Here is a 23,261-nt window from a genome sequence, read left to right as displayed (position 1 = left end):
AAAAATATTTGTATTTAAATGTGATTGCATTCATTCGGAATAAATATTGTAAATCCCATCTAACTTATGCAAATACTATAACAAACCTTTATATCATGATAACAAAGTAAGATTATTTTGTATGACATCAGACAAAGGCAAAGATACAAATCTTTCTTTCTTAAAATAATTTAAGTATTTAAAAAACTAAGGTTATTCACTAACCAATACTGTGCACACTAAGGTATTCCTACCCTGGAGATACCTCTAACATTAAAATACTCGGTTTTAGTAGCTATAAGGTTTTTCAATACGTGTTTAAAATAGAAATTAAGTTGACGGTGATAGTCATTTTTATAAATATAGTTTAAAAATATGTACATAGTTTGAAATTAAGTTCCTCGACTTAAAATTATATAATAATCTGTTACTTAAATATTTAAACAATAAAGGTACGTACAAAGCAGTTACAAGTATTTCAGGAATTTTGTTTTTTTTTTAGATACAGTTGGTTCTAATTATTTGTTTCTTAAAAAAACAATTCCCAGACTATTGAGCTAGAAAAATCAACTCTTAAAAGAGAAATGTAGGAATCTTGAGCTAAGAGTTTAACCACTGGTGTGGTATAAAAAGAATGATGATAATAACTAGTATACTGGCATTAAAATTTTGAGTTATACCAAAATCGTTTGGGTGTATTTGATGAAAATAATTTTATTCAAGTCTGTTTATAATCCAAACAATATATTTTGTATTCATTTTATTCAATTTTTAACCATTATCAGTGGCTTGACATTCGACTTGGCTAGTGAGTGAAATTCACTCTCCGTCCTTGCAATATGTGCTGCGTTTCTAAGTGATTTCTAGAAAAAAACTAAGGGCCTTCGTAAAAAACATGCTTCTTTTCTTCAGTGGACCTCTCTATGGGTCCGTGAAGGCTTATAACGGTGATGTTCTTGAAGGGCATGCGAAGGGTGCATGGCACGAAGATGTTATTATTTATTACTTTGAGTAACTAATCAAAGAAACTACATTGAATTGTATTTAATGAACTTATAAATACATTTTAAGTAAAGTTAAGATTAAATTAGTTCAAAAAAGCAATTAATCGTATCTTAAATAATTTAACAGGTAAAATATGTCAAGAGTAATTAAGAGTTAAGCAAACTGCCAGAATCAATAATACTTGACAAAATATCGCAAATAAACGTGGCCCTATACATAATTAACAGATATTAAGATTCATAAGAATGATTAAAGTCTTCAATATTTTTAAAACTATTGAAATTTTTTTTTCTTTTCTTTTGATCACCAAGTTCCACACGTTTGTTAACATTTTAAAGAAAGGCATGTAAACTATACCAGTCAACGAAAACATGGAGATCATTTTAAACTAAAAAATATACATAAGGCAATAAAAATGTTTAAGCAGATTCAGGTTATCATTAATAAAACGTAAGAATAACATAAGTTATTTCCTTCAGCAACTTCAGAAGTTACTTAAATCGAAGCATATTTTTTTAGTCTTAATAAATAAGAAGAAATCGTTGAAAAACCGGATTACTAAACAAATAAGCTAGAAGTTTTTCCAAAAGAATACGCTAATAACTCTACTAAAAGCCCGAACAAAGTCAGTATTTATCACATGAACTTGTCATCCATTCCTTAGAAACAACATTTTGTATTGTACTACATTCGTGTTAAACGTGACTTTCCAAAAAATTATGTTGAACAGCTAGGAACATACAGAAAGCGAGTTTATCAGAGCATACGTTTGCAAAATTCCCTCACAAATGGAAGCTCAATATATTGCTAACTTGTTGTTGACGACAAAGAACTGTTATAAACAATAATAATAATTACAATAATAATAATAATTACAATAATAATAATAATAGAAATAATAATAATAATAATAATAATAATAATAATAATAATAATAATAATAATAATAATAATAATAATAATAATAATAATAATAATAATAATAATAATAATAATAATACTAATAATAATAATAATAATAATAATAATAATAATAATAATAATAATAATAATAATAATAATAATAACAATAATAATAATAATAATAATAATAATAATAATAATAATAATAATAATAATAATAATAATAATAATAATAATAATAATAATAATAATAATAATAATAATAATAATAATAATAATAATAATAATAATAATAATAATAATAATAATAATAATAATAATAATAATAATAATAATAATAATAATAATAATAATAATAATAATAATAATAATAATAATAATAATAATAATAATAATAATAATAATAATAATAATAATAATAATGATAATAATAATAATAATAATAATAATAATAATAATAATAATAATAATAATAATAATAATAATAATAATAATAATAATAATAATAATAATAATAATAATAATAATAATAATAATAATAATAATAATAATAATAATAATAATAATAATAATAAAAATAATAATAATAATAAAGGCAACAATACTATTAATGATAATTATAAAAATAAAAATAGATCATAATAATATTTTTAATCATAATAATAAATATAACAGTAATAGCGATATTAAAATTTTAGACATATGCATTCAAAAGGACACAAGCGTCCATAGGTTTTTCTGAAAACCCACCTCTTTTTATCAACTCCTACTCTCACCTCCCCACGGTAATCTGGGGTTCCAACCCCAGTGAAAAATTGATGGAGGTAGCAAACAGGGGAAAAGTGTTTCCACTTATTCAACTCTCCTTTTATGAAGACGACAGCGAAGGAATTCCCAAGATGGAATCAACGGTCGCTTCTACAATTCCAGTTAGTTTGTACTTCTTAGTGAACACTTTTTAGGGCTACTGCATCATAGTTTAAGCTCAGACCTGTAAGGACCGGTTATTTTGGCCCGCACAATTGGAGTTTTAATCAAGGATCTGGTCTTTCAGGTTGAAGGTCCTGCATCAGAATGATTTCCTGACCACGTTAAAAAAAATCACGATACCAGCTTCAAACGCCATTACGAGAATTTTGTGCAGCAAATGTATGAAACGAGAAAAGCCATTGCTCTGCGGCTTTATTTCTGTTATTTAGTGAGATATGATCGAGAAAGAAGCTGAAGCTCTCATTTTCTTAGAATGATCTTTGATCAAAAATTCTATGTTCTCATCGACCATAAGAGGCTCCTTTTTATGTTCGGTAACTAAAAGGGAAACAGCAACAACACTTCAGCGATGAGTATTAATGGTAACGATGTATGATTTTAACAAATCTAATACATCTCAACAGAGGATTTTGGTTTTGCTGATGTTCTATTACGTCTGATAGACAAATAAAAATTGTAATTGGATTTGAGCTTCAGATGGAATTTTCCCCTTTCACCTGAATTGTCTTTATATCACATCAGATGAGAAAACCTAGCAGTAATCGATGGTATTTTGAACTTTAACGGCCGCAGGTTCAGAGTGCTGCAATAGCTAGATTGAGGTCATCCGGGCGTGGGCAGCATGAAAACCATTGGCCCAAAATCGACAAAGACGTTACATTTTAGGTCTTGCACATGATTTCTATGGATTATTTAAGTTTTATAAGCCAGTAATGAATTAGCATTCACATATTTTTATTTATTAGATTAGAGAACTTTGCAACTTAATATCGATGTTATTCTGTTGACTTAATGACTTGAATTAAAAAGTGCATGTTTTTCGATTTAATATAAAATCTACGAATTTTTCATAAATTCTATACATTTTTTAACTAAGGAAATGTTGATAAGGTCCAATCCGTCTGTATTTTTAAAATAATTATGTTGTTTTTTTCAGACAAAATGAATGATCCTAAAGATTTTGAAGCTGCCATTGAAGCGACTGGATTTGGTTTGTTCAATTTAATATTATTATTAGTAGCAGTTCCCTCGTGTTTAGCAACAGTGTATGAAACATCGACCATGTCATACATTTTCCCAATAGCTGAATGTGATCTAAAACTGGATTTATTGGATAAAGGGATTTTAAATGCTATCACTTATGCTGGTTAGATAAAGTATATTTAGTTACATATAAGTATGTTATTAACAAAAACGTGTTTCAAGGCATGATTACATCAGCTATTTCGTGGGGATTTATAGCTGATACAAGAGGAAGAAAACAAGTTTTAGTTTTTGGTTTTCTAGGTGATGCAATATGTGTTTTAGGAGGAGCTTTTAGTCAAAATTTGGTATCATTGATGATTTTAAAGTTCCTCGGAGGATTTTGGTAAGTTTTAGATTGAAAATTATTTTCCTAATACAAATTTGCTTTAAGGGTTTGTGGCCCCTTTGCAGTTTTAATGTCTTATATGACTGAGTTCCATGGAACCAAATACCGTGCAAGAGTAATGATGGTTATAGGAATGCTCTTTTCAATAGCAACTTTACTATTACCAGTTCTCGCTTGGTTTATTCTAGGAAAATCGTGGGATTATTCACTGTTTAATGGGATGTTGGGTGAAAAAAGAGCCAACAACCGAAAAATAAACGATGCCAAAAACATTTTTATATTTAATTACAGTAATTCATTCCTGGAAAGTCTTTCTAGCAATTTGTGCACTACCGAGTATTACCGCTGGCTTAACATACATATTTTTACCTGAGACACCTAAATTTCTTATGTCACAAGGACGTAATGAAGAAGCTTTGGAAGTTTTGCGAATGATTTATTCAATTAATTATAAGAAACAAAAATCAACCTACCCAGTAAGTTAAGCTTGTTATTCATTTGGTTTTTGCTTTATCCTGAGATAGATATAAAGAACCAATTAAACATACATGATATTAAGAATCAATTAAACATTTCTTTTAATAAACAGGTATCCACACTTGTGGAAGAAGTACCTCAAAAGAACGACAACCAGGATATTAGCACCATAGAAAAAAATCAGGATAATTTCAATTCATCAAGCTTATCTTTTGATGTTCTAAGAAAAGGACTTATACAACTCAAGCCCATGTTTTCCAAACAATACTTGGGTTATTCATTGATTGTTTATACAATGCAGTTTTGTATTTTGCTTGGGTATGGATCTGCACCAATTACATTTACTAATTAGCACATATCAACACTTTTGCTTTTGTAGGGAGTTTTTATACGATGAATTCAAATCCAGTCCAGACCTCTGGATTGCCTAATAAATCAAATAAATAAATAAATAAATAAAACCTATAATGCAAGAATGTAACAATACCTGAGCTGCGAAAAAGCGTTTTCGTAGTTGAATTTGAATTCAGAGTATCAAACACTTTCTAAAAAGCATTGTTTGCTTTTTGTGACGATATAATTGTCGATGAATGGTATTTATAAAGATAAGACTCGTTTATATATTTATAGATTAAATACAATTCGACTATGGCTTCCTCAGCTATTTACATCTATAGAAGAATTTAAGGACTTCCAATTAATTCAAGGACTTGAAGGGCCAAGTGATTTGTGTGCTATGATTAATTATAGTGTTAACAAATCTGCAACGATTTCTACTGGATCGAAAGACTGCGAAGTTGTGGTAAGTTTATGCAAAAAACGTTATTTCGGGAATTACTAACAATATTAATTAAAAACAATTTAACGTTAGGATGATTATTTTATAATTTATGAAATGATTCAATCCAAAAATCAAAATAAACTTAATAAAATCAAATCGAAAATACGAAATAAATCACACCTACGCGCGTCGCTAAAAAAATAATTAAACATAAATTATATACAGATATGTATATGACACATGAATTTGAATCCCGTGCAATTTTCAAAACAGATGGCAATCACAGTTCTGTCGCCTGATAGCTGAGGTTGTTTGAGGTTGGTTCAACTATTTCTAAAGTGGAAAACTTGATAAATTGTTCGATTAATCTTATCTTATCAAATTTAATTTTGATGAAAAAAGTTAAACAAAAAGGGCTGTTATGATGAGCATCCCTTCTTGAGTGCACCATGATAACCATGGTCTAGCCGTTAACGTACGTAGGCCTACAATCTGCTACCACAGTATGGACACTATATTAATACAAATTTTAATTATAGGTGGTTCAAATTTATTGTTCAAAGGCGCATCGTTCATACGTGTTTCATTTAAAGCAGCTCAAGTCTGGATAGTAATTCGACTTTCAACAAATTCGATGCACTGTCCAACTCTATCCAGAGAATCGTATCCCATTTTCCGCACAGTAAGATGGTTGTCAGACCATTGTTTCATATCTGCAAATTTCTCATGCAAAAAAAAGTAGTTCAAGTAAAAACCCATTCGAGAACCGTTTGGCAATATGAGAAAGCCACCGGAGATGTTCTAAATGGCTTCCTCAGGATTTTTAACTGGTCACTATGCTTCCTCGGTAGTGAAGTGAGTTCCATGGCCGATATGGCTAGATATTTAATTCCTTGTGGTAAACGTAAAATTTATCAAACCCAAACAAAACTCATGGTTCGATCCAAGCTGTACAGTGGTTTTTAGGATAAATGATGTAATTTTTCGGTTTTATAAAAACAACACAACTGAGAAAAACCGAAATTAGGTCAAAGAAGCTAGAAAGACCTTTAATAGACATATTCCACGCGTTTAAAGTAATTTTGACTATCTTGCACACTTGAATTGTTTCGCTGATGACAGTACCCTAAGCATTTCAAATTCGTTTTAAGATTCACATGCTTGTCCTGTAGACTACTGTCTACTGTTGCACAAGCGTAAGCCTCTCCCAATACGAATATCCATGGGTGGTATTTTTATCGAGGAGACTGGACAGCTTTTAGTTCTAGGTATATGCATCACAAACCATTTCTTGCGGATTGATCGCATTTATATGAAGCCACAAAAAACGTTGCTAAGCTTTTAGGTTTTCTCCACCGGCTTTAATTTTTAAAGCCTTCCTATATTCGTGCGAAACTGGAGTAAATTTCTCATATCTGGGCAAGTACTCCAATAACGCACTTGAGTCTTTTGGACATAGGTAATAATAAAATTGAATTCAAAAGAGAGGTCTTGCAATGATAGCCGATCTTTGTGTACTTCAGACTTTTGTTTCTCTTTAGCACCCGTCATCTCGTTGCATTCAAAACTAAAGTGCCTTGGTATCTCCTTTTTAACACTATCCTCCCTTCTTAATCATTCACACTGTGTTTAATCATTATAAGTTTATTCATATCCACTTGAGTACGCGAGTTATGCTGAGTTACCCAAGCGAAACAACAACGGAAGTTCCCACGGATAAAAGTAATACAGTGACACATCCAGCTTTCTCCCTCCAACTTTAATTAAGCTATTCAGTTTTAATCAATCATTTGCAAAATAAAGATTTATCCTTTAATTGTTTTTTTTTTTTAATGTTTTTGATACAAAAGAACTTTATTGGCGCAGTCGATACTTAGGAGTGAAAAGTGACTTACGAAACTTAAAAAACCTTTTAGGGTGGCCGGAATTAAATTTGAAAATCCTTTTTTCACGTATCTAAAATCAAGCCATAAACTACACATTAGTACATATCAAAATCATATATTTAAGAAAAAAAGAAAGAAAGAAAGAATAAAAGCACAAAAAAAAAACAACTCAAAATGAAACGCCTAACGGTATTTAAGCTCTAATTTTCTCAACCGCTGAAAATTAAAATCACGAAATTGATAAAGGAGTCATTAGAAATAAAACGTCTCAATGTTCATTAATATCGTTTATAAAAGATGTCGAAATAACCCTTCCGAATTTCGTCGGTTCAAGCAACGTTGGAACAGTACATCCTTCAAAGGAATGTGAACGCGTAAGAGGCAATCAGAACTCATAGACCAAATGCAACGTGAGAAAACATCAAGGCTGAATTTATGCGCAACTTTGAAGTAAGAGACACATACCTCAGCATCATCAAGCGTTAAGCTTAAAAAAACAACAATATTAGCTGCGTTTCATTATCACCATGATCTGATCCGGATCTTGGATTTACATGCAATACAACAACAACACAAGATCCTTTGTGTTTGGATCTCAATTTGAGATCCAAAATTTGATTCTTTTTTTCACAACAAGAAGCGCTCTATCATTGTGATTTCACATGTAAATGTTGGTATCATTGCAAACATTAAATAAAACCTGTATTGCCATATAAACATTTCCATTTGACTGAAATAAAAAAAATTTTTAAATAGAAAGCGAGAAGCTTTGTATTTATTTCTTCATGAAATAATTAGATATTTTAACAAAACTAGATATTAATTGGTGAAATTCAAATAATTAAGTCCAAAAAAAATGTATATTTGACATAATTTATGGGTATTATTTTCCCCAAAAAAAATGAACAAACAAAAATCATTGAGCAATATGTTCTCTGGGCAACCCTGCTTTAAATGTCAAAAAATCTAAATTAAATTATTTTAGTGTCACATTTATCAAGTTCAATTTTATTAATAGGTCAAAATGAATCTGGACTACTGACGAAACAAAAGCGTTCCTGGATGCTTATGGAAAGAGGCGTTTTGAGTTTGAGAGTGCCAACTTTTTTTTTGAGAATCAAAAAATGTTGAAAATACTTTTCCATTAGAATTTTTTGAAATCATTCTTTAAATTGAAAATGGTTGTCAGAAACACTTAGGTGACATAAATTAGAACTCAGAACCGTCTGAACCATCTCAATGAAGAGAGTAGTTTTAAAATGACAGTGGTTTGTATGTAACACTTCCAAGAATTAGTGAATATGTTGAAAATCTTAAAAATATTTTATGTATAGGTATTACGAATTTTTTCCTTCTGCAAAGAAAAATAAGATTCTAAAATATTGTATAAATGGATAAGATCCCAGCTTGGCCAGTGTTATCATAAATAGATGGACAATAAACTTAAAAGATGCATTTTATATAGGGATTAGAAGAAACATGTTTCATTAAAATTAATAGAAATACATTCAACAGATAAAATACAAACATTAAAATTTCTAATAAAAACAATTTTAATAGTCAAAATTACAATCATTATGACAAGACTAGACACAGACGAAACAATAATCTACATAAAAATGCGAATCGTTACAATAACTCACGTCAATTTAGAAATTACAATAATCACAAAGATTACAATAACTTATTTCAAAAATCGAAATTATTATTGTAATAATAACTCAGGTCAATACAGGAACCAAAATAGAAATAAGTCAGGTCATGTTAGGAATCTTTTCAACCAAAATACAAAATACTAACAACATTATGCCTGGGAAGTTGACCATACTTACTAACTTACTTAAGGTGGCGCTACAGTCCAAGGCGGACCTGGGCCTCAACCAACATGCGTCTCCAGCCAGCTCGGTCTCTAGCTAGATGTCTCCAGTTTCGCACGCCAAGTTGGTTGAGGTCCTCTCCCACCTGGGCGCGCCACTGAGTCGCGTTCTTCCTCTACTACGCCGTCCCTCGGGATTGGATGCGTAGACCTTCTGGGCTGGAGCGTTGATGTCCATCCGCTCTACATGACCTAGCCATCTAAGCCGTTGGACTTTAATTCTGCTAACTAGGTCAGTGTCGCTGTACAGCCCGTACAGTTCATCGTTATATCTTCTCCTCCATTCTCCATCTATGCGTACGGGCCCAAAAATCACCCGAAAATTTTTTCTCTCGAAGCATCCTAAGATGCTCTCATCTTTCTTTGACAGGGTCCAGGCCTCAGCGCCATAAATGCATATATATATATATATATATATATTTATATATAGCATATACTTGGTCTTGCCCTCAATTGATCAAAAACGCTCCACTGACAACACGCTTTAATCTACCAATCATGTCAATATCATCTGCGTATCCGAGTAATTGGGTGGACCTTTGAAAGATTGTGCCGCTAGTGTTGACGGTTGAGTTTTGCACAATTCTTTCCAGAACGATGTTGAAGAAGTCACATGACAGTGCATCGCCTTGTCTTAAACCTTCTTTGACATCAAATGCATCGGTAAGATCTTTTCCGACCTTGATAGAGCAGCGTGCATTCCCCATCGTCATTCTGCACAAACAGATAAGTTTGACAGGGATGCCAAAACTAGACATTGCTCGATAGAGCTCTTCCCTATAGATGCTGTCATACGCAGCTTTAAAATCGATAAAGAGATGGTGGGTATCGATTTAAAGCTCCTGGGTTTTTTCCAAGATCGGCCGTAGTGTGAATATTTGGTCGATAGTGGACTTTCCTGGTCTGAAGCCACACTGATAAGGACCAATCAGGTTGTCGACGAATGGCTTCAGACGTTCTCATAATACGGCAGAGAGGATCTTATACGCAATGTTAAGGAGACTGATGCCTCTGTAGTTGGCGCAGTTTAGAGGGTCTCCTTTCTTATGTATCGGACTATGCTGAGGTTCCACTCATCGGGCATGCTTTCTTCCGACTATATTTTGCAGATGAGTTGGTGCATGCTCCGTACCAAGTCATCGTCTGCTGCTTTGAATAGTTCGGCAGCGATGCCGTCAGCTCCAGCAGCTTTGTTTGACTTAAGTTTAGATATAGCTATCTTCACTTCGTCAAGGTCGGGAAGGAGGAATTGTTGATCTGCGTCGCCGAGGTTCTATCTCCCTTACAGCCGAATTCGGTTCGTCATCGCCGTTACATAATTTGGAGAAGTGATCTTTCCATATTCTCAGCATCGACTGCGGTTCTGCTACGATGTTCCCCTGATCGTCTTTACAGGCTTTGGATCGTGGCTGGTACCCTTGGGAGGTTTTTTTTACCTTTTGGTAAAATTTACGAACCTCATTCCTGTTGTGACATCCCTCTATATCCTCGATCGCACGCTTCAAGCCGGTGTTCCTCTCTCCTCTTCTACTCGTAGATCTCGCGAGCAGCTCTAGTCCTTTTGTACAGCGCCGTTTTGTATGCCTTTTGTTTCGCTGCGTGCGCTTGCCGGCATTCGTCGTCAAACCAGGGGTTTCGCTGTGGTGGCCGTGTGAAACCTAGCACTTCAGAGGCGGCATCTTTGATGGCTGCAAGGCAATGTTGCCAATGGTTTTCAATGCTTAATGCAGGAATCATAGGACTCCTTAAGAGGTTATTAGAGACTCGATCGGAAAAGGACATGGCAGTCTCTTGCGATTATAGCCGTCTAACGTCGATTCTTCTCACAGTACTTCCTTGTTTTGGCTTGAATCGGGATATCCGTAGCCGTACCTTGGCTACAACGAGGTAGTGGTCCGAGTCAATGTTGGCCTCTCGGAATATTCGGATATCCTGGATACTGGAGAAGTGTCGTGCGTCGATCGCAATGTGGTCAATCTGGTTGACGGTTGATTGATCAGGAGATTTCCATGTCCCCTTGTGGATATTAAGATGCGTGAACTGCGTACTAGCTACCAGAACGTCTCGCCCCGCAGCGAAATCGACCAGCCTGAATCCGTTGTCGGAGGTAGTGTCGTGCAGGCTGTATCTCCCGATTATGCCACCAAAGAAGTCTTTTCTTCCTAGCTTGGCATTAAAATCTCCAAAGACAATTTTAATGTCATAGCCAGGGCACTGCTCATATGTCTTGTCCAAGAGCTCAAAGAATATGTCTTTGGAGTCTTCATCTTTCTCCTCTGTTGGGGCATGCGCGCATATGAGGCTTATGTTGGCGAATTTAGCCTTGATGCGGATTGTCGTGATGCGCTCGCTCACACTGTTGAAACTCAAGACTTTTCGCCTGAGCATAGTTCCAACAACAAATCCACACCCAAATAGACGCTGTCTTTGTTCTCGGTAGCAGTCGCCCTAATGAATATCGCAGTCTTTTAGTGTGCCTTTAGCCGGTCCATCCAATCGCACTTCTTGGATGGCTGTAATATCTGCCTTGCAGCAGTTTAGGGCTTCCGCTAATTGTTCGTCTGCACGTGGTATTTTAAGGGATCTAACATTCCACGTGCATATCCAAAGTTCGTTGTCCCTATTTCGTTTGCTTGGGTTGTCAACAGTAAACCCGTCTGTATTCGAGGCTTGTTGATGCTTCGCAACTAGGATATTTGAACGTGGTCAGGTAGTCACCACTACGGCCAAAAACCCAACCTGGAGGGCCAGATGCTTAATATAACTCCAAGGAAGTGCAGCTTGATAAACCATTCCTTATGGGCTTAGGCTCCGAATTAGTCGAAGAGATCTATAAGGTGTTCACTAAGTAGTTCAACCTTACTAAACTGTTGACGCCACCGTTGATTCCATTTCGGGACCTCCTCCGCTACCATGTGGAAAGGGAGAGCTTCCTTAGTGGAAACACCTCCCCCCCCCCTCTCGTTTGTTGCCCCAATAACTTCACACTGGTGTTGGAACCAAATCTCCAGTTGAGGTAATAGGCACCCGAATTCTAGCCCTATAGTTTTAAAACCGCAAAATATGTAACCCGTTATATATTAAATTTATTTTGTAGTAAACAAAATACAGTGAGTTCTACTTTTTCAATAGGTTGCATAAAAAAGAATAGTGGAATGGCTGCAGTGTTGCTATAGAGTTTTATTATAACTATGGATAAGTGCACAATGGTTAGTGTTGAAACACTTCGATTAACCAAAGACTAAACATGCATGTACGATTGTAAAATGATTCATCAGCATAAATATTTTCATTTTGAACGAGATCAGTAAAGTGTGATTAGAATTTCTAAAATTATATTGTGGTTTTCTTCTTTGCTTTATTAAATTCATTAAAACTTAAAATAGTAAACTGGGTTTATAACCCAAACATATACATATATTTTTATAATTGTTTTACATTTGTATCTATACATATATTTTTTCAGAATATAAGTGATAAAACGTACGTCAATACAATAATAGTAGGATTTTCGGGACTAATTGGATATTTTGTAGCAGGAGGACTCATAAACGCTCTCGGGAACAAGTGGATATTGAGTAAGAACAAGTTTTATACTATTGCGAAAAAAGTATTATACAGCCCTTTCTTAAACCAAGTTTCAAACACACTGTTCTTTCATTCATATCACCTTCATATTCATAATATTAATAAATAGAATTTGAGTCTCCTTACACATTAGTGATGTTCCTATAGGGTTTTTCACGATTCGGTACAAATGGTCTTGTACCATGGCAAAAAGGTAAAAGTCTAACATTTGCATGCACTAAAACAGCAAAATATAACTACACTTTTGCAATACCCTAGAACTATTCCAACAGAATAATACAACGGTGTAAAATTTGTATGGTGTAGTTGACAGTGTAGCGTTCGTCTATTCAAAATTCGAAAATTCGTGTATTCAATTTTCAAACTAATTTTTAATTGATAACTTTGCTAAAAAAAAAAAAGGAATTAAAAATTGAAAATAAAGATTTGAATTCTACAAAGAAGCGCCGTCGTCGTCGTCCACGGAAAAAGTATATGAAAAAAATTGATTTAAAAAGAAATTTGTCTAGTATTGAATTACATACAATAAGCTGGAAATTTCGAGGTTAAATAAAATTTGTTCCAAATAAGTAAGGTAAGACAACAATTGAGATTAAGATACAATTTTTTATATGTATGTACATACGTTCTTAACATTCGATTTCCTTATTTCTTTATAGCCAAAATTCTTAAAATCTGTCCGTACTACGACAGATTGAAAGAAATGTTTGGTGACAGGACTAACGTTCGTAGTTCTTTTGCTACATATGAGATTCCAGAATTTATAATAACGGAGAAAAGGAACCGGAGGAAGTCCGCTATGAGGATATTGAACTTAACGATCAACAAAGTTTAAATGATCTCAACTCAATACTTCCATTAAATATTCTCCAAGTCCAAGTGAGCTTTCTACAGAACCACAACCCCAACACGAGTTAGACCAACGGCACAACAAGACTATACGTCTGATATAGGGCGCTTGAGTGAACCTTTGAAATGACGAAAATTATCGTAAATTCGCCCTAAAAACAACCATCAGCCAGCTGTTACAGCTTCATGCTAAATGGGAAGCTTTCCAGGAAAAAAATTAAAATTCGAAAATGATAAGCTCACCCAACGCGGAAATAGAAGAAAAATATTAATTCTTAAACGGGAAAAAACGCAGAGCTTGATTGATAGAGAAGAGAAAATTGCAACTGAAAAAAAAAATGAAAATGATTTTGAGCTAAGAAAGCTCCAAATTGAAAAAGAGGAACGAATGACGAGAGAAATGGAACTGAAATATAAAAATAACGAATATAGATATCTGCAAGACACCCATAAATACAATGCATGGTATACATAATGTAGCACTATTAATTAATTTCTTTTTGTGTAGAATGAGACAAATGTGATTTAAACTTAAAAAAAACGCAATGAACCTGAATCTAAATGTTTATTTCAACTCTCTTTTTTGTGCTGCGATTTGAACATAAGCTTGCATATGTATTAACTCCATATAAAAGAAATGTGGGGAACGAATACTTATGCAAGAAGATGTGCATACTCCTCACACTTGAAAAATGGCGACTAACCTTGAAAAATGGCGGATGTAGTCAGAGGTGTTCAAAGAAAATTCAAAATTGTGGATGAACAATTTTTTGGTACTCTCATTGTCTCATTGTGTTCGTTTGGAAAATATTATTTAGTTATTTAAAGCCAGTTTGAATCATTAAGTAAGTAAAATATATTAGGTGGTGCAACAGTCCAATGAGAATTAGGACCTAATTTAATTCTCGCTCAGACCGTTTAAAAATGCAAAAAAAACTGAGATTTGTTTCAATTTTCAGAGTTTTCGACTTAATTTTGTCGATGCAAGAATTGCAGGAACATTGAAAACTAGAGTTACATAATGTATACATGGATCATGAAAATAAAACAACGCAGGACCTTCAACCTTCAATTCAACAGATGAATCATTAATGCGTAAAATTCTTTCTTCTTCTTTTTTAAATTCCCTCTTTTTCCGTGGTCAAGATTCTTTTCTTTTTTCAATTTTGGCCGCTCTCCAAAGCAAAGGTGAAGCCGTTTGATCTGGTGTAACATTGGCTTAAGGTCCATCACACACTTTGATATACTACAGTTGATACCGCAATTGCATCATCTTTTAATATTCCATGTAGTATATTTTAGATAATTAAGTATTGAAGTTATTATTTAAGGTATTACTATTAAAATAAACATAACATAATACATAACTACATTTACAAAAAAAATGTCTCGTTCATATTTACAAATAAAGTCTAGTCTAAAAATCCTTAACCTTGTTACACTCTTTCTGAACACATATTTTCTTGTTTTGGTTGTTAATGCCATCTATCTGTGGCTCAGAAAAAGAGAAGGGAAACAAATTCACCACGATCTACCGTTATAAAGTTTACCGTAATTGATTGACAAACGAAAATTGTTTGCTAAAATTAATTTGTGAAAACGAGAGAGATAGAAATGTCAAATGTCTCAATCTCTCAACTGAAGTTATTTCTCTCTCTCTGCTCTTCGAGGTATACACCGATACGAATTCAACACGCTATAAAAAATGAGAGTAAGAGGTTTCAAAGGGACGGAGACGAGGAAATTGTCTTTTTATCTCAAAACGTTTATTATTTGTATTATTTTCATAAGGACAATCTTCGTCATGCCCAAGTTCGTCATTGTGAAAAGATCTAACCATCTCCAAATCAGAGTCACTTAAAAGGATGCTATGTATGACACAGCATACAATTACCCACTTGCTACACATTTTATGGCTGCTATTATCATGAACGCGCATCCTCAGGCTACCAAATTTCTCTTTGAGAAGACCAAAGCAATATTCCACTCTATAACTGTTGTGCCGTAAATTGAATGATTTCCGTTTTGAACTGTCAAGTTGCTCTGAGTTACTTCTAAATGGAGTTATAAGAAAGTCATTGAGAGGATACGCAGAGTCCCCAGCGATTCATTGATGAGCCGACACATAATTTTCTTTATTTTTGAAAATTGAGCAGTTTTTTTTATACAATATACTATATACTTGGGTAGTAGTTTGAAAAGATCTTGAAACATTCGGTTCGTTATTTTGCTTAATGTACCTCCATCTCCATTTCAAAAGTTGTTGCAGTTTTTCGAACAGCAGCGTTTTCACCTGATGAACCTAAATGGTAGAGCACAATGGCCAGTTGAAGTTCAATTCAAAATTGCTTGAACGCATATGGTTTTTGGAATTTAAAATCATCAATGAAAATTGACTTCTTTCCATTCTCAGCATTTGGCGGAAGCAATCGCTGTTCATTGTTGATAAAATGTGTTCACGCCACTCAAAAGATTAAGGCACAGTGTTGTCGTTTGGTTTATTTAGGATTTCATCGACGTCGTCCACGTTTTCACTTTCTTTGATAAAAAAAAGTTTGGTATTATTTGTATCTTTCCATTTTTATATTTGTTAATACTTTCAATTAGCATTATCTCATCGGCAGCATCTTCTATTAAAAATTCAATTAAATTATCTTTTTCACTTATTTTTGGCATCTTTTTGGAAATAAATACAACAAATTTCAATCAAAAATATTTTTTGTTTGTCATGTCAAATGTCAGTTTCAAACAAATTTTGACATATTTACTCCGGTTTTGCTATAGACTAGAAAAGGTGTGTTCACGATTTACCGTTTCACCGGATCGTGAATACCCCATACTTTTTTTTTTGCTTTAATTTCTTAAGTTTTTTAAGTTTTAATTGTTTTCAAGAGTTTAAATTTCGATAAACTTTTTGTTATATTGTTATATGGGGGTGGAACCATTCAAGGACACCAGACTGCATATTAAAAAACAGGCAAATAACAAACCTTAAAAAGTATGCTCATCATTTTTGTTTCGTTCTTAAATGTAATGTAATGTTCTTAATAAAATGTAACAGAACATTTTCGTAGCCTACAATTCTAAAATACTTTCACTTCAGTTTTCTTTATTGAGACTTAAAATTCACAAATTATTTTTGATTACAATATTTTTTAATTATGCTGCCGACTTCATTAATATGTCTGGCTTATACAAGATGTTTAATAAAAGAATAGTTTAAACCTTTTTAAATTACAATATATGCATACATACTTCAAGAATGTATTTCATTAATATATTACAAATAATTACAGAAATGCTCACCCGCGTATCTCAAAAACGTGCATCAGTGTACATACAAATGTCCCGTGTTTAGAAACAAAGAAAATGCATTGCATCATAAAGCCATTGACACTCTAATTTCACATTTTGTTACGACTATAAAGTTTTCGAATTGAAAGCATCCAGAAGCTTATGACTCTTTGAATGCGAATATTAAAATAACAAGCGTCTAAACAGCCGCATTTCCGAGCAATCGTCACTAAGCAATTTTTAACATTGGGAAACCACTTTCAGTCGCAATCGAAAGCCCTTGACTTTCTCAGTGAGATTATGTATATTACAGGCGTAACTGCAGGCTTTCGAAAGACGATGCAGTTGAAACTATAACCAATTAAAGGTTTTACAACATCAGCAGTTTGAAAAGAAGAAAGCCTTTTTTCAAACCATTACAGCGCAGCCTTCAAAATATGCAAAAATTAAAAGTATTAAATTGAAGCATTCATGGTGATAATTTATAGAAATTTAAAAAATGGCCCTCGTTCGGCTCTGGACGGTCCGAAAATTTGATCAATAGAATTGCCACACTGCTGAAAAAAAAATAAAAAAAATTCCTAAAGTAAGTGCCCAAAAGATAACTTGATTCAATTAAATATGTGATTGATTCAACGTGAAAAGGTTTGCACAGTCTAATCCAGCGAATATGTCAGGAATCGTAAAGTACTGAGGTGGAAACGGTATGGTGTGGATTTGTATGGCAGAATCGGGCGTCGGTAAATTAGTGTTTGTACATTCATTGATGAATAGGTTCAACTATTTAAATATCTTTAAGAAAAACCTTTAAGAAAGTGCCGGAAAATTGGTTAGGTCATTTGTCTTCTAGCATTGACAATAATCTTAAGCATGCATCAACTCTAGTTAAAGAGTGGCTGCTTTATAACGTTCAAAACATATCAGTTCCTTGATTTGAACATCAAATAGCATTTGTATGAGAATTTGGACCAAGAAGTAAGAAAACATCGACTTGTGCTGCTCCATTTCAGCTTTCTTGTTTTATTTATGACGTCTATAATTCCGGTTTTATTGAGAATATCTTCATTTCATAAACTTTGACTCAATCATATGTTCGGAATTTTTCTTTCCATTTTGCAGTGAAACTGTCAAACTCATCATTTGCAGTAATTAAGTAAGTAAAAATCGGTAGAATAGCAGAGTCGATACTTTGGTCCAATTTTAAAATATGTTTAGCACTTCAGAATTGTTTCCAGCTATTTGTGATGCGTCTGTTAATTTAATTATTTTCTTGGTCCTTAAATGATTTTGGATGTCCCAAATATATATAATCTTCTTTTCAGGGAGGACATTTCGTGTTTAACGGAGTCAAAAACTTTACTAAAGTCAATAAATAGAAAATAAACCGGTAGTCTAAATTCAGCATTTATCTATTAGCTGATTTATTGTCTGCAAGTAGTTTGTTGTTGAGAGTCCTTTCTCTAAATCGTTTGTTCTCTTGGTTGATTAAATTTTTCTTAGATTGTCTATTAAAGTCTTCTTAGATTGTCTTGTAAAGCCTTTTGATCATTTAAATTATTGAAATGTTACTTATGGGTATATAGTTACTGATATCGTCCTTCTTTCCTTTTTTGTGTATTGATGTTATCGTTTTTTCATTTTTCAGGGATTTGTTTTGTTTGAACCTGCTAATTCGTTAAACATTTTTGTTAAAATGTTGAAAAAGGAAGTTTCTTTTTTCTGTTTCTTAGCTGAACATAGGGATGCTTGTAGATATTGAAACTATGTTGTATATGGTATCTTCTTCTGTGATATTTTTAGTCGAGGTAAACAGTTTTTCAAAAAATTAGCTGCGTTTTCATTTATTTTTTCGGTTTATTTTGTGTTTTGGTACTTTATACTTGTGATTCATTCTTGTTTATTATTCAAATATATTTTTGCTTTTTTAACTGATTTTGTTTGTCTAATTGTATCCTTTATAATTTTGTATTAAATTAATAAATATCTTTCGTTATTTTATAGCTTATAGTTTTTTTGAATTCGGTTTTGTTCTAAAGGATTATATTCTAAATATAAGAGCTTTGGTTTCATGGGATATTTTTTCTTAGAAGCCTTTGTGTTCATTATTAAAAATTTTACTGTAGTTTTTAAATATTTCTAGATTGTCATATTTATTTTGAAAATAATAATTCGTGTTGGATTGTTCTAAAGGCTGACTGAACTTTATCTTTATATTTGCGTTATTTACTTATCACTTATTACGTGATTAACTCTGTTTTGTTGTTATTCAATGTTTCTTTCAGATTATTGTAAAATTTGATAATTTCTTTATCATCAACTTTTTCTGCCTGTGCATATACTTGTGGTATTATAGAAGATGCATTTTTACTTATTATGGAATCGGATTTTAATTACTTTATCTTTGAATTCTTTCTTGATCAGAAATCCTACTCTACGTATCCTTTAGTTTCTCCTCTGTAGCAGAAGATATCGTTGTCGTTATTTATTATTCTTGATCAAAGTAATCTCATTTCGGGTAGTTCTATTATATCCCAATTTTAGTTGTTTAATGCTAGTCTTAATTCTTCCTGGTTTTTGGTCTGATGAAAGTGCCCTGACATTAAAAGTAAAAATTCTTAGTGTATGTTCCTGTTTTTTAATTATTATGTTCTCTGTTTGTATGACGAGTTTCGATCTATTCTTCCCACGGTCGGTCGATCGGTCGGCTTGCGAAGACTTTTGTCTGGATTAATTTGTATTGACGTACGAGTTTAAGCTCGTTCACACGATCCCGAATCGGTGGTTTTGCCGTATTGTCGATTTTACTGTATAAGCCAGTGTCAATATAATTTAAATGGTTATATTCAGACGATACGGCATTTAACTAAAATTACCGATTAGGTCAATTTTGTCATTCGGTTTTGTCTCTGCAAATCGTTTTCGGTCGTACGGTAAAAAAAAACCGATTCGGCTGATCATGGCAATGCATTTATAGACAGTGCGTTCGAACGATTCGATATGTTGGCCGATAGTGCGTCATTTTTCGTCTGGACTACTGTCGAATAATTTATTGCTAGTATTTATATAGTCCTAGTGGGTCGTAGGTGTAGGGTTGAGTACGGTGTACGGTAAAATTACCGTACCGTCTGAATACTCCAACCGAAAGACACCGAATCAAGAAAATATCCGATACGGTGAAAATATCGAATCGTGTGAACGGCTTCTTATTGAGCGTTCATGTTTGAATTGGCAGATGGTTGTTAAGTTGATGGTTGGTATTTTTAAATTGCTATTTGTTTTTGTTCCTTTTTCTATTAATTCGGTCAAAAATTCATAATCGGGTTCATATATTGTTTTCTCCTGAGATTAATGTCAGTTGTCAGTAGTTTTCACCTTCCTTGTCATTATTTCTTTATTTTTTGGCTTTCCTAATGGTTAATTTTCGTTAGAACGGGATCTCTTTCTTAAGTTTTCAAATTAATTTTCTTTCCAAACCTTGCCTTTAAATACGAGTTCATCTAATTTAGAGTACGCTTTTTTAATTCTTTTTTGAACTCAAGTAGTTAAGGAATAAGACAAAATACTCCTTTCGAATTTCTTTAGCGACATAATATTTAAAAAAAAAAATATTTTTATTTTTCTAAAAAACAAGTGAACAGATAATATTCCTTGTTTTTGCTCAATTTATTTCATACTGATGCCATTAAATAAAAACAAAAGTTAGATGTCGTTCCCGCTCCAGCTTTTTCATGAAATCAATTTATATAATTTACCTTAAAAAGATACTTTTTTAAATACCGTGTATTATGTTACGTCTTATAAAATAAATTTAATATTCTTTTAAGTTATTACACTTACCACATCTGGAATCTGCGGAATGTCTTTGTACTGGGCCACTAGTTCTTTGTCTACATTGATTGTATCATCGCTTTATGTTACAGTAGGAAGTATTGGATCCACTTCCTTATTGGGAATAATTGTCAATTTATTTCCAACATCATTGAGGTACCAACATTAATAGCCAAATTTAATAGTTAAATTTAAGTTTTTTTTTTTGCAGAACGATGCTTGTTTCAATTACAATGATGTTCGGACGGTTAGGGGCTCTAATAGGAAACATTTTGTTTCCATATTGTATGTCACTGGGATGCCTTCCACCATTTTTGATGGTCGGGACTGTTATGATAAGTAAGTTGATACAGTAACTGGCTTTAAATTAATTTATTAATTAATCTAATTTCAAGTTGCCGCAACACTAGGATGTATTCTACCAGCACGGAACAAAATGTCATTTAAATGATTAAAAAAAAGGTTTTACTTTTAAATTCAATTGGTTAAAGTTATAGCCCAAGCTAAAAAGGCTATCAATACATTTATATATTTGTATGTATGTATAAAAATAAACATGAAAATATTCAATTTTTTATATCACCGAAGAGAACTTCTCCTAAAATTCAAGGAAAGAATTGGTAAATAGGTCGCAGTTTTCTAGAATAATTTCTGTGAAAGGCAAAATTTGTAGGTTAGGTTTACCGCAGAATTTATTCCAATTTCCGAGAACATAAATGAATGAAAGTGTATTCATATTTTTTTCTCAGGGTCAGAACCAGAGAGTTTACATCAATGTATATTTCTTTTTTTTTATCCCTTTTTTTTCTTCACAAAAAAAATACAGGCTCACTTACATTTTAAAGATTTACAAGCATGGCTATTAAGCCGTCTGCCGGTTATATATAAATTTTAAACATTGAGAGAGAAGTTATTTTTTAGCTGTTATATAATAAAAATTAACAATTTACAAAATAATTTAAGATTAAGGTACTGATTATGACTAAGTATGCCAGATTGAACGATTTATTTGATTTGAAAATAACAAATGTTACAGGCTTTCAGTTTAACAAAAACAAAAAGTACTAACATATATCTTGAAATAAATATTAGTTTGGTATAGTTAAGCTTATTATTAACTTTTTAGGTTTAATCATTGATATTTAGATACATACAAAAAATGGAAGAGCAGTGAAAGACTTTCAATATCAACATTGAAACGTGCTTTAAGTTTAGCTAAAACAAAATTATATTAGAATGAACATTACATTAGAGGTCCACGAATGAATTTCTATACGCAACAGCTTCAGAGAAAAAACGGATAAGTAGTTTCCAACCACCCTCACCATTCAAAACTCCAAGACAGTCCTCAAACGAAAGGAAGCTCTTATTGAAGTAGAAACGCCGGATTTCTTGTAAGATCGGACATAACGCTAGTAAGTGGAAAACATTTTCAATTTGATTGAGGTTACATAATGTACAGTTAGGATTTATATCATTTCTGTGAGGTCTATAGTTAAGCTCAAGCATCTCCGTGCGAACCTTAAATATCAGACTTATCTCAACAAAAGTGAACTCGGTTCGAAAATAATTTGCTTCCCCCAAAGAGAAATTAAGTTTACTGTATAATGATCTAGATTCGGACTCTCTTGCCCGATTGAGAAATGTCTGAAAAATGTTGTCATCTATAACAGAAATACAATCGTAAAGTTCATTCTTTCACGAATCTAGATTATCCAAACAAATCGTCAAAAGAAAGTTATGTTCTGAGGCCAAATCACTCCAATCTTTAAAGGGTGTGTATCTGTAGCGTAACGCTGTTAGGAGAATCCTTTTCTGCAAATTGTTGTTAGATCTTTGCATGACTTTGATTATATAGTCTGCATTCGCTTTTAGATTCTTTACAAAAATTGGTGGTAGTCCCGACTCAACGTGTATGGCATAATTGGGGGTATTAGATGGGAGTCTAAAGATTCGCTTGAAGAAATATCTTTGGATAGTTTCTATTTCGTCTAATTGCATGTAGCCATAAACTTCATTTCCATAGCAAAGGCAGCTTTAAACGGTTGAATCAAACACTTTAAATTTCGAAGCCGGATCTATATTTTTGTTATTGAAAAAATTTGACCACATACAGTTAATAGCTGCTTTTGCTGCAGTCAATTTATCTCTTATATGACTTCGAAAGTTCAGATTGTGTGTTATTGTGAAACCCAGATATTTGAAGTCCTTCACTACTTCTATATTTGAACCGCTCAAGTTCAGTACGTGCACTGCGATTATGGTGTCTGAATATCATGATCTTAGACTTTGCAGTATTTAAAACCAAGGGACTCAAAATGTTTCTGACCTAAATTGTTTCGACGTGTTCATGCCGTTTTTAACCACAGCTGTCGTATTTGAGAGAAGTTGCTTATATTTTTTTATAAATTTTGTTGATACACCGATACATGA

The 23,261-nt window shown here is 32.7% G+C and overlaps 1 protein-coding gene across 1 annotated transcript; it reads left to right on the top strand.

Annotated features, from left to right (window-relative positions):
• Nucleotides 1-188: 188 nt before the first annotated feature.
• LOC129943198 (synaptic vesicle glycoprotein 2C) lies at nt 189-21,405 on the top strand. Its single transcript, XM_056052482.1, has 11 exons — nt 189-431; nt 3,815-4,024; nt 4,084-4,246; nt 4,295-4,476; nt 4,541-4,725; nt 4,839-5,044; nt 5,357-5,528; nt 12,736-12,847; nt 20,825-20,984; nt 21,040-21,167; nt 21,224-21,405. Exons 2-11 carry the CDS (start codon nt 3,820-3,822, stop codon nt 21,277-21,279), a joined length of 1,569 nt encoding a protein of 522 aa, XP_055908457.1. The 5' UTR covers nt 189-431; nt 3,815-3,819; the 3' UTR covers nt 21,280-21,405.
• The last annotated feature ends 1,856 nt before the right edge of the window (nt 21,406-23,261 follow it).

The sequence above is a fragment of the Eupeodes corollae genome, chromosome 1, assembly GCF_945859685.1.
Source record: "Eupeodes corollae chromosome 1, idEupCoro1.1, whole genome shotgun sequence".
Lineage (NCBI taxonomy): Eukaryota > Metazoa > Arthropoda > Insecta > Diptera > Syrphidae > Eupeodes > Eupeodes corollae.
This window is presented reverse-complemented; position numbering and strand designations above follow the sequence as displayed.

Excerpts from the sequence above, each read along its gene's own strand:
- LOC129943198 (XM_056052482.1), top strand. The coding sequence starts at position 3,820 with ATGAATGATCCTAAAGATTTTGAAGCTGCCATTGAAGCGACTGGATTT. Across the intron at positions 5,529-12,735 it reads CGAAAGACTGCGAAGTTGTG|AATATAAGTGATAAAACGTA; the intron begins GTAAGTTTATGC and ends ATATTTTTTCAG. Across the intron at positions 12,848-20,824 it reads CGGGAACAAGTGGATATTGA|TTATTACACTTACCACATCT; the intron begins GTAAGAACAAGT and ends TATTCTTTTAAG.